Source organism: Pyxicephalus adspersus, chromosome 7 (assembly GCF_032062135.1).
Source record: "Pyxicephalus adspersus chromosome 7, UCB_Pads_2.0, whole genome shotgun sequence".
Taxonomy (NCBI): domain Eukaryota; kingdom Metazoa; phylum Chordata; class Amphibia; order Anura; family Pyxicephalidae; genus Pyxicephalus; species Pyxicephalus adspersus.
Window position 1 is genome coordinate 9961887 of NC_092864.1, and position 20564 is coordinate 9982450.

Consider the following 20564-nt stretch of genomic DNA (forward strand, 5'->3'; position numbering starts at 1 on the left):
CTGGAGTGGGGGGCGCCCCCCCTGTGCCGAACTGACTATTGCGCCCTCCTATGCTCCTGACACCCCACAATGGTGTGCAGCAAAGTAAAAGCCTGCAACCTTGAACAGTCCTGAAAAGAAGCGCCTGGCACAAGCATTACTGGAAGATTTTATTCGCCTGCCAAAGGTGGAGGTGCACACGTTGCTTCCATAGCCTGGCACCAAGGAATAGATAGCCTGGCTGTATAAACAAGATTTAAAGGGTGCAAGGGCTGAACACATTGGGAAGAAGGATGGGCATGCAGGCAGACATTGTACATGCAAGCTGCTGTGGGGGCCCCTGCTGATTAAGGGTTGTGCGCAAGGAATGTTGGGGAGTCAGAAGACTTTCTATAGTTAAAAAAAAATGGCAACTTCTCTTAGAAGTCTGCGTTTCTGAAAGAGAAAATTAAATATCCCCAACATGGACAGGGATTTTCATTTTCCTTTACTCAGTCATTTGCTTGCTTTTACAATATATGTAATAAACTGATTAATATGCTGTATATATTACCTCTGTGGTGGAGCTGCTCTTCTAATTGTTCTTTACGTTTGTCTTAGATCCCAACGCACCCAATGTGCAAGTAACTCAGATGGCGTTAATATGTAATGAGGCTCCGGGACCTATTAGCATGGATTTAACAGGTAAGACTTGTTTATAGTAAATGTAGATTAATATTTTGTCACTGGTCAATGCTTTTTGCATTATATTTGAGTCTGTCTAATACTGGCTATACTTGAGATTATATTTAGGCATGAACTGCTGCTATCCCTTGGCAAACTACAAGTGGTCAGCTCATTTGCCTTTAATAAATGTGGGCAGTAACCTCCTTTACCCCCAAGAATTAAAGGGGCCAGTTTCTTTGCCTTGAGGCATTTCTGGGGGTCAGATCTCCTAGCTTGGAGCATTGTAGGTGGTCCGATCCCTTTCCTTGGAGCAACTACACCAGTAGTTGGTGTTCTCTGCTACCTTTGAGTGTTCTGAGACGTCAGCTCTTTTGGTGGACCATTAAAGTCATATGTGGTCAGGTCCTTTACCTTGGAGAATTATAGGTAGTGACCTCCCTTACCTTGGAGTATTATTGGTGGTCAGCTCCCTTACGGTGCAGCTCCCCGTTGTAGCTCGGTCGGTGGCCAGCTCTACTCGCCTTGGAGCATTATCAGCTCTTTGATTAACTTCTTAATTAGTTGAGTGTGATAACATCTATGAATACGTTTGTCTCTTTAATATTCCATGCCTCCCGAAAATTCTTTTTTTTTTTTTTGGCGAAACGTGTCGTAAACTGAAAAAAATTGGATCATTTGATAACATCTTTAATATTATTGTAAAAAATGTAGATTCATATCTCATGCATGTTTCTTAATCTTAAATGTTATCATAAATTATGCTTTTAGAATGATTTGATGGCTAATGGTATTTTGGTGTCCTATAATAACTAATTTGGAAACAAATACTGAATAAACTTCAATGTAGATTTAGCACCTAAATAGTCAAGTTATTTCCCCTTTTTTTTTATGTAAATTTTACATTGGCTTTGTTATCTACCGGTAGATTGGGATCCACCTGTTGGACACCCCTGCTATATGCTGTCACAATTTCTGAAATTTCATTTACATTTGCTTTGTTGCCCTATGTTGGTATGGTTCCATTATTACATTTGTTACAGCTCCAAGGTCACCATACCAGTGACGGTGTGTGTTTAACTCTGCATCCCATTTATAGAAATGGGCAAGCACCAGACCCCTGCCTAAATATAGATGATTTGATTTTGATCCTTTCCTCAATATTTTATGAATGTAGGCATATGTATATATTTTGTTTGTGTTTGTTGCATTAACATATGTTATTTTGTATTTGCAGGCAATGTAGGGACATTGAAAGATAAGACTTTTATACTTAAGGAAGGAGTGAGTTACAGGGTTAGAATTACATTTAAGGTAAGAATAAAAAATAAAATGACATTATAAATTGAAGTCTGTGTTTGATCAGTTGTATAAGGGGAAAACCACAAGTGGTAACAAAGGGAGAAACTGAAGTGTTTGGTATTAGCGTGTCCTAGGACCGACCAGTGCTTCTATGTGGATTTTTTATTTGCAGTCAGTTATTCTAATTATTTATTCTTTTTTTTAGGTGAACAAGGACATAGTATCTGGGCTGAGATATGTACAGCATACTTACAAGGCAGGCATTAAAGGTAACTTCTTTGATACAAATAACATAAATAAAAATAGGAGGTGACGAGTTGCTGCATTACAAACAGAATTTGACTTTTTCGTGTTACACCTACATTGTGTTCCAATTGCAAAGGCAAAATCGCAACTCTAATGCAACAATTCTATTTTCCATGGCTCCTGGTCAATGATCCATCTTTGAGATTGTGTGGAAGTGATATCTCGCACTCCATTTCCCAGCCAGCTGCTGCTGTATTTCCAGATCGTGGCATCCTGTTGTCTGTAGAGATTCTTCAAATAACCAAAAAATCTAATAAAAAAAAGCATACTGAATAATACAAGTATTAAGGTATGCTTAACAAGTTGAAAATGAGCTGCAGGTACTGTGGAGCAATTCCTCCTTAACCCCCCTAGCTGTATTCCTGAGTGTGACTCGAGGTGGATTTTCTAGGCAAAAATCGGTATTCCCGAGTCACACTCCAGGTAGCTCTTTACTTAAAAAAAAAAAAAAAAACACTTACCTTGTTCTGTCGCTGCCCCTCTGCGTCCTGCTGGTACCTGCACGTCCTGGGGACACATCCTTCCTCCTCGATCCCCAGCCGCAAAGTGCAGAGACAAGATCTACGGGGTTTCCTGGTGATGTTGGTGCAGGCGCTGGTTCTTGCCGGAGGATCGGCGGTATTTTCAAATAATTTTGTATTGGATTCAGTACAAGATAGCTGTATTGAGCAAAGTGACTGATAGAGGAGGGATCGGGGTGGGCTAAAGCTGATCATAAACTGGCTAAATCTACAATTTCTATACCTCTGGTATCAACTTGAAGGATGAATTGTTCCCTAGTGGCTGCAGCTACATGTCAGTGTTGGCTTTTTTTTTCTTTTTTCTTTTTTTTTTTTACACCTAGTTTACAGCTGGTTAGGAATATGTAAAAACCTGAGTGTTCATAGCCTTGCCACTGTCCAGCACCTGAATTACATGTGCATTCTTGAAAGATAGACTGTTGAAAGAAACACATTGCGTAAAAGTCGGCTCATGCAAATATATACTAGAATTAAATATAGTATATTCCAACATATCCACTTTTCTTTGTCCTACGGACTTAAATAAAAATCTAATATTTCTTACTTTTTGCCCACAGTGGACAAAGAGACGCACATGGTCGGCAGCTAGGGCCCTCGGATCGAATCGTACGAATTCCTAACGCCAGTTGAAGAGGCTCCAAAAGGCATGCTCGCCCGTGGAACATATTGCATCAAGTCCTATTTCACAGATGACGACAAAACTGACCACTTGTCCTGGGAGTGGAAATTGAGCATTAAAAAGGAATGGAAGGACTAAATCGAAAATAAAAAAAATCTACCATGATTTCATCATCATCTTAATTAGGGGAAAATAATGATACTGCATATTAAAAATTGTACAAGACTTATTATGGTTTCTACATCTGTTTTCTAATTGTTTTCTTGTAGTTTCTAAGAAAAAAAAAAACAATATACGAACATGTAAAGACATTATTTAATAAAGAAAAAAAACTTTAACAATTTTTTTCTTATTTTGCAAACTAGTAGCTGTGTTTTTAACCTTGCTTGAGCATATTTTAAAGCAGTGGTCCCCAACCTTTTGCAGATGGCGGACCACTAAGTGCACAGACTTCGGACCGCACATGCTCTGTGAGCCGTGTGTCACTTAAAGGGGAAGAAACTTCCCCCCAGAGTGATGTCATGATGCCAGAACCCGCCCACTATATTGCTGGTCTGAGCCTGTGACATGTGACACAACCCGCCCACCTCCCTGAGCCTGTGATGTCTCTGGGAGATGTGGTCCGAGTCTCTGGCCAGAGCGCCCCCCTAGGTGGGGTCCTTCTCCTGACCTGGGATTGGGGACCTCTCTTTTAAAGGGTAACACCATTTTAATTAACTTTATTAGTTTAATTTTGTATCAGTGATGGTAGCTTAAATTGGGATTCTGCTTTTATTATAGTAAGAGTAGCAAAGAAAAGGAATCCATGCCTGGTTTTTACAGCTTTGTCCCCATTGCACCTTCCCTTTGTTTTCATTTCTAAGGAACAACTATTGGGGATGTCTCCAGAAGGGAGGTAGGCAATAGGCCACTCCATGAGGTCAATACACTACCTGCTGCTCCCTAGGTAGGTGATGGCATTCCAATTACATGGCATTGGACCAGCACGAAACATGCACCATCTGGACATATTTTAAACATGTGATTTACCTTGTGTAGACATCTAAAAGCTCGGAAACTGCTGCTGGGTGCCACCATTTTGGATTTGATATTGGCAAGCCAAGTAGGTTAAGAACTTTCACTCCAGTGACTCTTCATAGTATTCACTTTTATTAATTCACCAGTAGCTACATAAAAAACTACCTAGGGAGGTTTGGCGAAGCTTGACCGGCAGAGGAGAAGAATGCTATGATGTGCAAAAAGGATCCTTACTCAACCTTTTTTTAACATGGGGGAAACCTTTGAAATATTTTTCAGGTCTCAGGGAACCCATTCTCTTATTAGGATTTCCACAGCTCATAGTACATTAGTAGAAACAATGCTTCTTACATAGGTCAGTTTATTGGATACCAAAGAAGCACAAATGCTCATTGCACAAGGAACCCCCGGCAATCTGGGGGGAACCCTAGTTGAGAAATTCTGTTCTAGGGAATAGATTTTTCCTACATCATTGATTGTTGTGCTTTTATCTGAATCTTTTTACATTGGTGATTGGCTTTCTTTAAAGAAAACACATTCTTTGGGTGCTGAAAGCCGCAACAGCTTTCTTAATGTTTGTGTAAATTCACCTCCTCCATAGACAAGATGGTGGCTTGGGAATGGACTCAGCACCCCCTGAGCTTTTGGGACTCTCCATAGAATCACTTTTGTGTTGCTCGGTATTGTCAAAGTTAAGTGCTTCTTGCTGTCTGGTGCATGCTCACACTTTCTCAATATGCTGTGACTTTTAGGACTTTACATGCCCTTGGGAAGAAAATGATGAGTTAGAGACATACATGATCGGCCAAAGAAAGCCTCCAAAATACCCAGTAATGGTCACAAAATTGGGTGCTTGCACTGCTAAATAAATTGGCAGGACCAAGAGATCAATAGTAGGCTGGCATCTACTTTCATAGGTATCAAACATGGGATGTAAGGTATGATGAAAATGTCTAATTAGGTCTTTACTTGATGTCAGAGATCACCCCATCTGCTTGCTCACATGGCCCTCCCTACCCCCCGGACCACATATTGGCTGGTTCAGCTTTCATTATGACTTTGCATTTAATAATAATGCTGAGCAGCACTTCCCCTTTCTCTCACTAATGGCTCAAAGGCTTATTATGAATAATTTGGCAGAGAGATGGCTCTTCATAATTTTAAAGGTATTGATTGCTCCTAAGTACCTAGAGAAGGACCATTAATTTTTTTAAGCAGTTGCTGGTCTGCCTGAAAGGAACCAAACTTAGGCTTAAAGTGACCCAGTCGTGGTTTGACTGATGCAAGTTTCTGACAAATCATTTTTTGGACCTTTAAATCTACAAATATTTTTTTATATATATATTAGAATAACGTTAAAACCCAGTTGAACTGGACAAACACCCGCCTGCTGCTAGACCTAAAGCTCAGAATTGGCTAAGTGCAAGCTCGTTACTGTTTGGAGATCTTTGTCTCAGAATCTGCAGGTGGTGTTGGTTTTCTGCAGAAAGACCAGGGCTGTGCCAGGGTTCTATACCATGGCTAGTGATGCCACAGAACCTGAGGGCCAGAAGATGATAATTCTCAAGCTAGATAAGGGCATTCAACCAATACAGCCAATAAGTACAGTGAGAGAATACCTCTATAAGGAGCATATCTGAATGAAAGGATGGGAGCTGATGACCAATGATCATTGTTTTGTGTTTTTTAAGGTGGCAAAACCTGTCAATACTTACCTGTCACTGTTACCTTGCGGACACTACCATCTTCTCTTCCACTTTCCAATCTTTGGCCATCTTGATTGACCAGGCCGGAATGATGTAACTCCTACAAAGGTGCAAAATATCATTTGTTAGGACATTTAAATTCACTAGCTTGATCTCCAAATTGTGCAAATGGTAGCTCTCAAGCCATGTTGATCTTGAAGAACAATCTTATGTCAGGGGCTTTGACACAACCTATCGATACTATCGCTTACCCTAGGGAACTTTTTAAGGAACCCTTTGCTGTTGGCAAATGACCAACAAGGTTGGTAAGAAGTTCTTCTGCCTTATAAGACTCAACACCTTCATGAAAAACAAGGGCTGTGTTGAACATCCAATCCTGGATGCCTTATGGAGATATCAGAGATGTTGCTTTCCTCCGAAGCTCCAATCTCTTATGGAGCCCAGTCTAAGAGATGACCGGATTGCTTCGTAAGTTCTTCCCAACTCTTACACCAAGCCACAGATTGGCTTCATCTTCTGCACCAATTATTGACCAATATGGATGTCCACATCCATAAACTCACCTTAAACACCTGAATTTTTTTATGTAACCCCTTTATAGAGGACCTGTCGCCTTTCACCAGCCAGATTGCTAACCTTCACATTCTCTACACCCAATCTACCGCACATTAGATAGGAGCCTTAGCTAAATGCTGTCTGGTAACAGCAGGGAGGCTGAGATCCTGTGGCAGGGAGAAGCATGAAGAAAATGATTTCAAATCACTTACACAAACTGCAAAAAATTACAGAGACAAAGCTCCATTTGCAGAGCTCATTATTTCCTGCTTGTGTGCCAAATTGCAAGTACAAAGTAAACAAGGGATGTAGAGGTTACTCGAGAGATATCCAGTTACTGGAATAATGAAAAAAAACTTTTTTTTTAATGCTGAACTCCTGATAAAAATTATTAAAGTATTTGAGGCATATTAGGTGCCTATTTTGGCTTCATGTAACCCTCATGGCTGCAGGATTGGGAGAGGGATTTGTAACATTCTCAGCCAATCTTCTTGCATCTTACAGGAAACAAAACCTTTATTCTTGCAATGGATTCCCCCTTCCTATCCCCAAGGGGTGATAAATATCAGAAAAAAAGTATTTTTTCCCATTTTCTAGGCATTGGGTGCCCAACACTCGGGAATTGGTGGGAAGTCCCTTGGTTACCTCCCGTATAATGCAGGACCACAAGTCCAGAGTTGCAGCCATTGGAGCAGCAAAGCTACCAAAGAGTTGTTGGAGAACCACAAGCGAAACATAAGGTACCTTATGTTTATTATTCTAATATTGTAATAATCCTTCCCCAAGCAATGGAGGAACCCAGTGAAAGGATTAATATGTCTTATGCTCTAGAGTTCAGCTTTAATAATATTATCAAAAGAATGGCCTTCAATTCGTGTGTGGACAACCCGTGATTGTCCAATCCTCAGGTTGCTGGTGGTTCAATGACCGAGCTGCGTTGCTTGGTTTTATTAAAGAAAAAGAAGTAATGGGGCGATGTTTTCTGGCAGGAGATGTCTGCATTACGAGACTGGCTGCACCAAACTACCAGTATGAGGAAGAGTTTCACCATATATTCTTCAATCATATTTTATCTGTTTGCTGGCTGTCTAACTTTAATTTTGGAGATGCAATTTGTGAATCGATTGAAAGAAAATATTCTCTGAGAAATATGTGGAAGTTGCCAGGAAGTATGAAGAATTTGGTTATTGGTTAGCAGAGCAGGAGTCTTTCCCTCTCTATTTTCACTTGTTGTCTTGGTTAGATATGGTTGATCTAGATGGATTTTTTTGAGCCTGACCACCTATGTAAATATAACTAGGACTAATAGTATTCAAGTATAAAAGTATTAAAAAATCAAAACATTTGTAAACTTATGAGTAAACTTGTTGTACTTTTTAACATTAAAGGACCCTTGAAAGGAATTTCAGGTCTTCAGGGATCCCCTTCTATAGCCAAAGCTCACAGTATATTAGCATTGTGGTCACTGGGAAGAATTCCTCTTATATTCTGGCTATTGGGAACAATGTCTCCCTTACCTGAGAGGTGCAAACTGCTCATTGCTGAGGAACCCTCAGCAACCTCTAGAGAAAACCTTATTGAGAAACACTGGAGTAGAGAATGGTTCGGGCCCCTCTCAGTTCATATCAGTAGAATATTCCCGCACTTTCTGTCCCAGTGACACAGCAAGATGTAGGAGACGATCTGTTGACCCCTTTAGGCAGTTGTTAGCAAACATGATTTCCCCTCACCTCCTCTTCCTGTGCCAATTGATATATTTTACATTTCTCATTACTTTCTGTGCCACTCACAGTGGTCTTTGGATATATGAAGGGGGTAAATCTCCTCAATGGGGTATAAAAGGAAAGCAAACTTAGAGAAGTTCAAACCCTTCCACTTCCAATTAGGAAACGTTTTGCCCTACACTTTCACAGGCAATTAATCCTCACACAGGTATCAACACTTCTGCACCCTGTCCCAATTTTTTTCTGTCCAAATTGGAAGATGGTGTGTGGGGTACACCAGGCCGTAACTGTTACACTTCCATAACCCCTGACTCTAAAACTGCAGAGCTGCCAGTAAAGCTAAAAATAGGGCAAAGTATAAATCTTTCATAAGTACGTCTGCACAATTATGATAACATTAGATTTGGATTCTTGCATAATCCTAGTTGTGTCCAGCTGTCTATAAAGAGATAATCCAACTGTGTATTGCTGATCAGGAATGCTTGAAGATATAATTACAGACAAAAGGGTTTCATTTTTAGCCCACGTGGTAGCAGATTGTTTCATGTAGTTAAATAACTGAACGTTTATTCACTTTGCCCTTCAAGATTTGGCAGCTGTGAGCTCGAAGTTTAATAGGTCCAGGTAAATATTTAAACAAACCATAATGTGTGTTTCAAAAGCCAGTAGCAATTTTCCACGAGTGCCGGAGAGGTCAGCGTCACAGGTTCAGAGCCTTTATCTGCTGGCCCCGTGTTTACCTCCCTCCTCTGAGGCTTCTACCAGTTCTCCAGGCTGACCCCCTCTTCCTCCTCTCACCATGAGGTGGATCCATCTCTTACTGCTCGGCCTTCTCTCATTCTGCCATGTAAGAGCTGAGGACCCCCAAAACACCACCTCTGCTGAGTCCTCCAGCGAGGAGAAGAGTGATGACATCCTAGAAGAAGACAACGTGCTGGTCTTGACTAGCAAGAACTTTAACAATGCTCTTCAGACCTACAAGTATCTCTTGGTTGAATTTTGTAAGTATCAAGAAAACATCTTCTTTTGCATCCCAATGATATCATTTTCATCTCCTGTACCCAACCCCTAAAATGCTGATCGTGAATTACTAGAACATGTTCATTTTTCATTTGGCTTAGTTCCAAATGGTCAATTTTTACTTTTGATCTCTGACCAGATCCGAAAGTGAATCCACCAGGAACCAATTTTTTAGTCCTCAAATTGGAATTGGTAAAAATCCAAAGCCCCTCTGATATTCCCAATTCTTTTCTGTAGACTAGTATCACCTCTACAAGCAGGAAATCATCTTAGGAATGGGGCAAAATAAAGGTACATAGCTAATCTTGCTTTAAAGAAGAACAAAAAAACACATCCAGAGTTCAGTTTAAGGTATATCTGTGTTCATTTTAGGCATCCAATCATACTGCTTCTTCATCTTTTTTTGCACATGATTGGGTAATACAAAGTGAATACCACCTCACTTTTCTAAGTCTACTCATTTGCTAAACAAATCCCGATTGGTTACCATTGCAATGGTACAGGATTCACTCAATTACAACATCCAAAAATGACTTAATTTGTCCTAAAGCGGACCTATACTGTGTTAACAGTCATGTTTCAACTAATGAGTGAAGGGTAGCAGCAGGGCCAAAATAATGATGGTTTCTCATACTAGTTAGATGGCCAAACGACTTTCTGTTTGGGTACAAAAAGAAAAAAATTAAAGTTTGACTTTTTAATTCGCCCTTTCAGCATAGATCATGTGATTTCTAGATATTTTGGCTAGCACTAGAGAGAGCACCCAGCTTCATTTTCTCCAGCAAATATTCTTTGGGTATATATTCCTATTTCTGTTCACTAAAAAACCTAGTACATGCAGTTCTTTACCCTTAACATTTAAAAGCTAGCCTGAAAAGCATTGCATTAAGCACGCATTTTAAAGAGAAGTCAATTTAAAAGCATTGAGCAGCTTTCTTGGAACCCTTGAAGCACCTTTCAGCTTAAGTCTGTGAATGCTGAATACAGATGTTAGTGTTGCCTGTGGGCTTAAATACGTTTTTTCAAGCTTGATGATCCTAAAGTGAATCTTTTTTTTGCATTGGTGACCTTTGCTTCTGCAAGTCCCATATGCTCTTCATATATGTACTTGTTTTTTATAGATTGGTCACTCAAACCATTGTAACATTTTTAGCATGAAAACCAGACAATCAGACTTTTTTCCAAATGACACGCTCTATCTCCCATAATAGCTGGCCAAAAAAGTTTCGTCCTTCATTTTATTTGGCAATGAATTCCAATCAGGTTGAATATACAGACCTAACAAATCACCAAGCACAGAAGTATTTTTCTGTAGACAAAATTTCAGAAAATTAGTCTTTTTTGAAGGAGGGAGGGACCCTTAGTGGAGGGTGGGAAGCTGACAGGTGAGCGTCATTCCATGAAGGTCAAATCCCCAGCCTTCTGTCTCCAGGTGTTCATTTTCCCAGCAGTGACAGTCCGAAAACAAAAGGCTTTATTTGCAGAATTCTTCATAAGCCTCTGAGAGCTGTAGGGTCTCATTTTAGGTATTTGTGACTTTAATTGAACAGATTTCTTCCCAAAATTGATTTTGCCTCTCTGATATTCTATTTAAAAAGCATTATCACATGACGTACTGTGCTACCTGAGACTGGTACTATAAATTCATCTGCTGAATAATTGAAACCACCAGCCTCATCTTGTAGTAGGTCCCCCTTGTGCTCTGACCCATTAAGTCAGGGACTCCACAAGACCTCTGAAGGTGTTCTGTGGTATCCAAAAACAGATCCTTTTAGTCACTGGCCTGTCTTCTTCCAATAGTCCACCCTGCTGCCATTTCTTCACCAAATAAACAATGCATCCATACCTAGCCATCCATGATCTAAAAGAAAATATGATTCAATGGACCTGACCACCTTTTTCCAATGCTCTATGGTCCAGTTCTTACATGTTCATAGTAGGTGCTCTAGGAGTCAGCATGGGCACGCTAACTGGTCCCCATACCCAACAAGCTGCAACACACTGCATGTTGTAACAACTTTCTTTTGTGGTCTGAATTACATTTTTTCATCAGTTTGTGATAGTTACTCTTCAGTGAGATCAGACCAGAGAAGATGACCTAGTCCCCCACCCTATCAATAAGCCTTGGGCTCTCTTGACCTTAGAACCCTTTTGGTAGGTACAACCCAACCAGACCAATGGGTCAGAGCATCTCCAAAACTACAGGTCTCTTAGGGTGTTCCCATTATCTCCCTAGCCATCCAGACTTTCTGTAGTCATCCAGCCATCACAATTTTGCTCTTGGTGAAATCAATCAGGTTTTTGCACTGTCCGTCCCATGTCCATTTATTCTACTTCTACCACATCACCTTCAGGAACTGGCTGTTCACTTACTGCCTTATATATACCATCCTTTAACAGGTGAACCTATAACCAGATCATCAATATTACCACCCCCACCGATCAGGGGTTCATTATTCTGGCTTATTAGTGTATACCTGGAAGTGTTCTATTGTGCATGAAAGCTCCTACCACTACCATTATATCTGATGCTCGGTCTGAGCAAGCTGAGCTAATAATCAAAATCCTTTATTGCATCTTTATGTTAACATCAGCAATCAGTCCAGCATAGGAGATTAATGAGATTATAACTTTGTTGCTCACAGCTTGAAAGACATCATAAGTGACTCAAAACACTGCCGTTATATTGACAAAGCAGTTTTAGAATTTGCTTCTGCTGCTCTGCTTGCTGATATTTTAATAACCATGCAATAAAAGATTTTATGTTGAGTCCTCCATGATAAATCATTAGCTGGGTCTATTCCTTCCTATTACCTAAGGGCTGTGCAGCATTGAGTGCAATCTGTAATAAATATAGGAAGACGATATCTACCTAACTGATGTGGTCCCCATTATAGGAAGTGAGCAGAATCCAGTACAAGGTCAACAAAGGGAACATTTACAACTAAGTGTTGCTTCAGCAGCCCAGTCAAGAGGACACCACAATTTCCCCCAAAACATGAACATGTATGTTTTATCTATTGCAGATGCACCATGGTGTGGACACTGCCAGGAACTTGCCCCCAAGTACAGCAAAGCAGCGGAGGCCCTGAAGGACCAGACTCCAGAGGCCCGACTGGCCAAAGTAGATGCCACAGTAGAAAGTGCATTGGGTGAAGAGTTTGGAGTCAAAGGCTACCCAACCCTCAAGTTTTTTAGGGATGGAAACAGAACTGGCCACATCGACTTTGGAGGTAATGTTATAAAACTGAAGGAGTAAAAAAAAAAAAAGATCTGCAACATTAGATAGATATATAGATAGATTAGATTAGATTTTATATCTCTAACCTAGTCTGACAGTAATCAGGAGGACACTCCAATACAGTGTCCCTTATGCCACCCTGCTCTGCCCTGTGCTTTCCTTTGCATACCTCATTGACTTTCACCTTTGATTTTCCACCTTAGGCAGGAGAGACTCAGATGGAATCGTCAAATGGATACTGAGGAGGATGGAACCTTCAGCCACTGTCATCGAAACGGTCGCTGAGGCAGAAGAGTTAATCAAGTCTCATGAGTTTTCAGTTATTGCTTTCTTCCAGGTATTGCCCCTAGCCACAAGATTCCACCAGACATCCTCCTAGAAGGGAAGAAGAAATATGATTGGGTTTGGTTGCTGCAGACAATGCCGATACCTTTTATGGCTTTTTTAATTGTATCAGTATTGGGTGGGATGACCAGTTTAAGGAAACCTTACCATGAGCAACACAAAGGGGGCATTTCTCCTTCTAAAAGTACTCATTGCCTGGCTGTCTTCCTCTTTATTACTTGCAGTTTCTGACTTAGGGCCCTTTTACAGCTATGTTGGGACACATCACTAGAAGTAACCAGATTTGCCATTCTGTGGAACCATGTAGCATTCCACCGCAGCCACATGCACCAAATGGTTTCCATCCCCATTGACTTAAATGGGAGCCGTTGGAAATGCAATAGTGCATGGAGAAGAACACTGAGACTCACTGCAGGTCTGAAATAAATCTTAGGACATGTTTGCAGATATAAATGTTTTACTTTGCTGAAATCATAGAGTCAAGTAAGAAACCAGGCAGCAATTTTAGAAGGGGTTCAGCAATAGTATTGCGGTATCATCATTGGACTTCTAGCTGTGCAGATCTACATGTCCGAATCTTTTCTTCTTCTTCCCAGAACCCTGAAGATGCCGATGTGAAGATCTTTAATGAAGTTGCAGACAACTCTGAAGATTTCACCTTTGCTTTTACACATAAAGAGGAATTATTCCAGAAATATGGAGTCACTGCAGACACTGTCCTGTTATTCAAGGTACAATCTTTTCCTGTTACCCCATTGGGGACACTGCAACAAAGATCTAACAGGGGTTCAACAGGTCCATACTTTATCCTTCACTATATTAGATTGTATCCAATCATTACCTGGCTCTGGTCTATGTCAGTCACATATGTGAAATTATTAGAAATCTGATAAGGTATTTTTGTTCTTTTAGTCTGGAGAGAAATATGAATATAAGTTGGACGAGGACCTCGGCTTGGACAAGGATGAGCTCTATCGCTTCCTGTCAGCAAACAGCATGGATCTGGTCACAGAATACAGCGAACAGGTAAGTGGTCTCTGACTCAATTTAAAGGGATTCTCCATATCAGTTTTTGAGCCATCTGAATCCTGGAAAATCCATTGACACCTCCTTGGTGGGGACTAAGTGAACCGAAAGTTGGCTGGCTGGAAAAGGATTAATCATCGCCAATTGTTAAACCAAAGCCATAGGCACCCCATTTTCAGAGTGAACCCACATGCATGGTCACTTAGCTCATGCTTGTAGGGGAACATCAGTGGTGCAACTATCATGGGCAAGCCAACATGTGAGCTATCATTGTCCTAGGGCACCCTGATGCATTACAAGTTTCCATGCTATCATTCACCCCATATACCATACAGAAAAGAAGCAATAGAATCATGTGACAGATAAATGGAAACAGCCCTTTGTGTAAACTTTTTTTTTCAACAGACATCTGAAAGAATTTTTGCAGCCAAGATCCAAAACCACTTACTGCTGTTCATCAATAAGACAGAAGAGTCACAGCTCCAGCTGCTGGAGAATTTCCGTGGTGCAGCTGCTGAATTCAAAGGCAAGGTAAGTTATCCAACATTTGTACAAAAATGCTCCTTTATAATAATTGTCAGCCTACATGATGTCTCTTATTGGACTTTAGTCATCCACCTCTACTTCCTAAAAACACCGACCCCCCCCCCCCCCCCAGTTTCTGAAGCTTATATGGATGGTCACCATGATCCACACATTTATCTTCATGGTCAGTCCCTGCCCCCTGGGACCATCTGCATAGTCAGACCACCACCTCACCTTCTCCATGTTTATCTGCATGGTCATTTCATCTCCCACCCTTTGCCTAGATCATATGCATAGTCAGTTCATCAATATCCCTTCCATAGGATCATACATAGGATCATATGCATGGTCAGTCCACTACCCCCATTCCCCAAGATTATCTCCCACCTCTCACTTTTCCCATGATAATCTGCATGATCAGTCTACCTCCCTGCCTTTCACAAGATCATATAAGTGTTGAGTTGATCCCCTTCTTCTCCAAGATCATATGCATGATTAGTCCACCCTGCCCTCTCCCCGAAATCATATGCACAGTAAATCCATTCCCCTTTTTCGCAAAGATCATATGCATGGTCAGGGTGGGAGGATTTAAATAAGGGAAGCCTGGAGGGCAGGTTTAGGTATTTAATCTTTCGGGTACATCAGAAAGCACACTGTGTGCACACTGATTTCCTATAATGCAGCAGTGAGACAGGTATGTGGATTCTTTACCCACTGACCCAGCCATTCTTGGTAGCAGATGCAGTACACATGCAGTACAAATGTCTACTGATTTCCTAGAATGCAATAGGAAGAAAATAATGTGAAACCCTTACCCACTGATCCACCTATAGAACATCCTTAACATGTACAGTAAGTTTACAAATGTCTGCTTACTTATTTCCTTTTATGTAGCAGTGAGATAAACATGTGGATTTCTTACCCACTGATCCACCTTTTCTCGGTAGCAGATCCTGAACATGTACAGTAACTTTACAATTGTCTTCTCCTCCTTTCATAGGTCCTATTTGTCTCCATTGATTCTGCTGGTCCTCACGCAGGAGTTCTAGAATACTTTGGACTCACACAGAGCGACATACCAACTATCAGATTCATCAACATCGACCTGGTGAAAAAATACGCCTTCAAGGCAGAAAAGATAACAACAGAAGCAGTGAGGGAATTCTGCCAGGGGGTCCTGGATGGGAAGATAAAGGTGCAAAACATTTCATGAATAAAAAACCTGGCGACTTCCAGAAAAAAGTAAAGCATAGATAATCTGTGTAAATCATTTATTGTAAATGTAAGTAACTATTTATTTTATTTTGCATTGAACACAGCAAAACCTACTGAGCGAAGAACTGCCAGAAGATTGGGACAAGAAACCTGTCAAGGTTCTTGTGGGCACGAACTTTGAGGAAGTCGCTTATGACGAGACCAAGAACGTGTTTGTAGAATTCTGTAAGTTTAAAGTCTAAAAAGTTACAAATCTACCTTCAAAATTCTTTTTCTTTATTTTTGCCTGTAGAAAAAATGTTGTCAATAACTTTACCAGACACTAGATGGCACACTTGATGCATTTATTGGCTCAGAGGCAGCATAAATATTCATTCCACTGGCATCTCATGGTGAAATCTTTAGAGGAGTCAGATGTTCCCTTATCTGTTATGTGGATACAAAACAGATATCAGTGATTCAGAACTTTAATAACATCAGCAGGTTAAAGGAAACCTGTGCCAAGACATTGCACGCCATTTTTGACCCCCTTCCAAAAATGCTATTATGTCTGACAGTTTTTCTGTCCCGCTGGATCTCTGGGTGATGTTTGGTTCTAAAATTTGGCAAAAAGATTTATACAAAGCCTCATAAAATGGATTACTAGAATTGCCATTGAGGAGAAAAAGTTAAGGAATACTTGATAGCTACCAAGAGCTCCATTTTTAGCATGGATGTATTAATATAGTATTAGGGATACATGGAATCAATTGATCTCAACGCGTTTCGCAGTCAGTACTGCTTTTTCAAAAGGCTTGGAAGCATTTATATTAAAGCTCATAGACTAAAAGCCCAGGGTAAGGCTTTGATAGTGTTGATCACTATTATCTCCTAATGGGATTTGTTAGTTGTATCCATGTCAACCATGCCTCTGTGCATCCTTATATCGGCTCCGCACATGTGACATGGACACTCTTTTGGAGATTTATAATACCTGGTTGGGTGATTACCTGCGGTTGTATTTCTTACTTTTAAGGGCATCTAAAACTTGCCAATAGGAGATGATAGTGATCAACATTATCATAAAGTTGCCCTGGACTACTAGCCTATAGGGCTTTAATATAAATGCTTCTAGCCATCCTGAAAAAGCAGAACTGACTGTGAAACGCGTTGAGGCTCCACCTATCCCTAATATCACATATGGATGTATGAATATCTTCCACACAGAGATATATTAGGGATATGTGGAGCCAACTGATCTCAACACATACATCCTTAACGGATCTTGAATGTCCTGTTTGAGTTTTATAATACCTTGTTGGGTACTTGTAGTTGTATTCCTGACATTTAGGGGAATCTAACAAACACCAATAGGAGAGGATAGCAATCAATGTCATAGAGATCTCTTGAAAAACTCATGCGGACTGCGAAACGCGTTATCAATTTGCACCAGGTGGAAATTTTTGTTAGAAGAAGCTTTATAACCTCAATTTGCCAAAAAAACATAATTTCAGTGGAAAATTATGAGTGGCATCCCAAGGGCAGGATACAAAATACAGTGGACTGTGTAATAGGAAGTACACTTTAAGGCAGCCATTCTCAACAAGGGTTCCATAAAATATCAGGGTTCCTTCAGTGGTTGCTAGGGGTTCCTTGAGCTGTAGTTGACCGGGCTCTAATCTGATGATGCCAAAAGGTTTACATGGGAATGCCACTTTAGACAGTGACATGCCTCAAATTATTTTTTTTCAATTATTGAAGATAGTATTACAACATAAGGGGCATTTCTTACTGACCCTTGATGAACTGTAGAGGTTCCCCAATGTCTTACAACAAAAACTCCAGGGACCTGTTGCAGAGTTATTCCCCAAATTTTTTACAGATATTCTTTAGGTGTTTAATGGTTTAAATTTACCAGGAAAACACATTTTCATTGCCTCTCTAATTGACCCACCCTTATGAATTTGTTCAGATGCCCCCTGGTGCTCTCACTGTAAAGAGCTGGAACCAATCTGGGAAGAATTAGGAGAAAAGTACAAAGATAACCCAGATGTCATCATTGCTAAAATTGATGGCACAGCCAATGAGATCGATGGTATGAGGGTGAGAGGATTTCCCAACCTGAGATTCTTCCCTGCTGGACCAGAAAGAAAGGTGAGATAATCTTAACATATAAAAAAAACACACATACATTTTACAAAACCACCATCCCACCACAAAACTATGGGAATTTGTTTGGAGCTGTAACAGGTTTCATTCTTTACAAAGGTTTTTCACAAATTTGGGGGCATATCTGAGAATTTGTGTTAAGCTGCAGGAAATTTTACAGTGTACAGATCTTCAATGAAAGGGTTGACTTCAGTAGGGTTGAGTAAGAGGCCACCAGAGTTCCTCCACACCAAACTTATCAACTGGTCAACCATGTCCTTGTATAGAGAAGGGAGACAGTTATGCTGGAACATATAAGGGCCTTCAAACTGTTACCACAAGCTTGGAAGAGCCCAATTAAAAATTTGATTTCTAAAATTAATTTAGAACATGTATTGTTAACAGTGCCTCCTACTGGACAAACCTGAACCCTGAATCATTTTGAGAATTGTGCACACTTGGGAAAATGTGGTGTTTTTATCGTATATTATAGAGTGTGGTTTGCATTGTCACAACTGCTATCTTTTAACATAACTGTAGTTACACATCCAAGTAATACAATTTTTACTTTCTCTACAGATGATTGAGTACACTAAAAACAGAACTATTGAATTATTTTCCAAATTTATTGATAGCGGAGGAGTGCTTCCCAAGGATGAGGAGGAACAGGTTGGTACATTTCCTTAGCATATGTAATTTCCTTAGCATATGTAATTTAGACAGGCCAGGACACTGTTCCTAAATGACCCAATCTTTCATTGATAAGCAGAAAAAGGCTAACCAAAAGGCTGCCATTTGCCAAAAATGGGTTATTATATATATATATATATATATATATATATATATATATATATACACACACACACACACACACACTATATATATATATATATATATATATACACACACACACACACACACACACACACACACACACACACACACAGAATACATTAAATATACATGTATCCAAAAAATGCCATTAGAAAAAGCAACTGGGTTTATATTTGGGTCACATGCCACCAGGTGGCACTGTGTCCTCATATTAAATATGTAACAAATGGACCATCCAAGACAAATGTAGTTGTTACATTAGGACACAGCGCCATCTGCTAGTGGCCAAAAATAATTCACAAAAGATCATATACCGTGTTTCCCCGAAAATAAGACCTACCCCGAAAGTAAGCCCTAGCACTCTAATCATGCAAGAGTGAAATATAAGCCCTACCCCAAGAGTAAGTCCTATTGGCTTCTTTGGAGGGTGTGGTCACATGGTACAAGGAGGGATACCAAGAGGAAGGAGAGAGCAGATTTTAAAAGCCCTGGAGCAAGGGGTGAAGAAATCGCAGGGTTAATTAACCTACAGTACTCTGGTGTGACACTAGCACTAAGGTTGGTGGATTCTCTTTTCAAAAGGTCCTTGCTGGTATTTCATTCATTACCAGCAATGCATATTTATTGATTTTTTTTTTTGCTTCTACTCAGATTTAACATGTAATTCTATGAGACACATGTTAATTGTCAGCACATTTTCTTGTTATGTTGCATTTGTTTGCTTATGAAGCTGTGTTTTTTTTTTCATTAATCATTTTTGTCAATTCCTATTCATGACTTCTTGTATATAACAGAAGAAATCTGTGATTTTGACAGGTCACAGGTAACACAGAGGTATCTTTCTATAGCATTGTAATACTGGTTACAGGTTTTGGTAAATATAGATTTTTGTACATAAATATAGATTTTTTTGTGAGAAAAATAAAACATCCCCTGAAAATAAGCCCTAATGAGATTTTCGGAGGTAAAATAAATATAAGACACTGTCTTATTTTTGGGGAAACACGGTAGGAGCAATTGACCTATCATAACCAACTCACTATTTCCCAAGAATGATGAGGCACAGGTTGCTGCTTTATTCCCTCAATGTATGCAATTTGGATACGCCATGCCACCATTCCTAAATGAGCTAGTCTTTTATTGATAAAACAGAAAAATCCTAAAGAAATTGACTATATATACACATTACTATATATATATATATATATATATATATATATTTATATTTATATTACAGAAAATACATGTATCTACAAAATATTAGAAAAAAAAATAGGTTTGTATTTGGGTAACACCACTAGATAGCACTGTTGTAGTTACATGAGAACACAGAATTATCTGCTGGAGTCCAAAAATAATGCAGACGTTCATTTATTGAATTAATGTTTGAAAGCCATTAAAAAAAGCTGATGTTGCCAGCATTTCATATTAGGCTCTGAGTACAACTGCATTGACTTTGGAGGCAGAAAGCCTTTTAAAAAAATAAAGGCGCTTCCTTAACACAAAGAAAAACATTTACCTGTTTATTTAACATACCTATAGGGAATCAAACAAAAGAAAATCATAGGTATAGAGTTTATGCATTTTTTTTTTCTTTCCTGAAATACAGATCGTAGAAAAACTAAACAATGATCAACGGGGAGATATTAAAGTTGAAGATGTTGTTCCTGAGAAGTCAAAAGACGAGCTGTAGAGCCGTCAAAAGAGCAACTTTAAACAGATTTGGTGGATACGGGTTGGTCTCGCGGTTTTCAGATGTTTCTCACTTGTTAAACTTTTTAAGTGGTGTTTACGGATTTCTATTTACTTAAGACAATTAAAATTTTTACAATATTGAAA

General features: G+C 39.7%; 2 protein-coding genes across 2 annotated transcripts in view; both read left to right on the forward strand.

The window, feature by feature from the left end:
- Positions 1 to 3731, forward strand: part of ARHGDIG (Rho GDP dissociation inhibitor gamma) — a 26665-nt gene extending 22934 nt beyond the window's left edge. The window contains 4 exon segments of the mRNA XM_072417424.1: positions 580 to 663; positions 1880 to 1956; positions 2150 to 2213; positions 3329 to 3731. Of these exon segments, the coding sequence (XP_072273525.1) occupies positions 580 to 663; positions 1880 to 1956; positions 2150 to 2213; positions 3329 to 3528 (425 nt within the window). The 3' untranslated portion in view covers positions 3529 to 3731.
- A 5403-nt stretch (positions 3732 to 9134) lies between these two features.
- On the forward strand, positions 9135 to 20564 carry PDIA2 (protein disulfide isomerase family A member 2). The gene is made up of 11 exons (XM_072417422.1): positions 9135 to 9393; positions 12439 to 12645; positions 12857 to 12990; positions 13595 to 13729; positions 13911 to 14024; positions 14430 to 14555; positions 15550 to 15744; positions 15869 to 15989; positions 17716 to 17897; positions 18471 to 18560; positions 20335 to 20564. Exons 1-11 carry the CDS (start codon positions 9192 to 9194, stop codon positions 20416 to 20418), a joined length of 1590 nt encoding a protein of 529 aa, XP_072273523.1. The 5' UTR covers positions 9135 to 9191; the 3' UTR covers positions 20419 to 20564.

What these genes read in the sequence shown, in the direction of transcription:
- PDIA2 (XM_072417422.1), top strand. Translation starts at nt 9,192, where the DNA reads ATGAGGTGGATCCATCTCTTACTGCTCGGCCTTCTCTCATTCTGCCAT. An exon ending in CAGTTATTGCTTTCTTCCAG is followed by an intron (nt 12,991 to 13,594) that starts GTATTGCCCCTA and finishes TCTTCTTCCCAG; the next exon opens with AACCCTGAAGATGCCGATGT. An exon ending in GAACGTGTTTGTAGAATTCT is followed by an intron (nt 15,990 to 17,715) that starts GTAAGTTTAAAG and finishes GAATTTGTTCAG; the next exon opens with ATGCCCCCTGGTGCTCTCAC.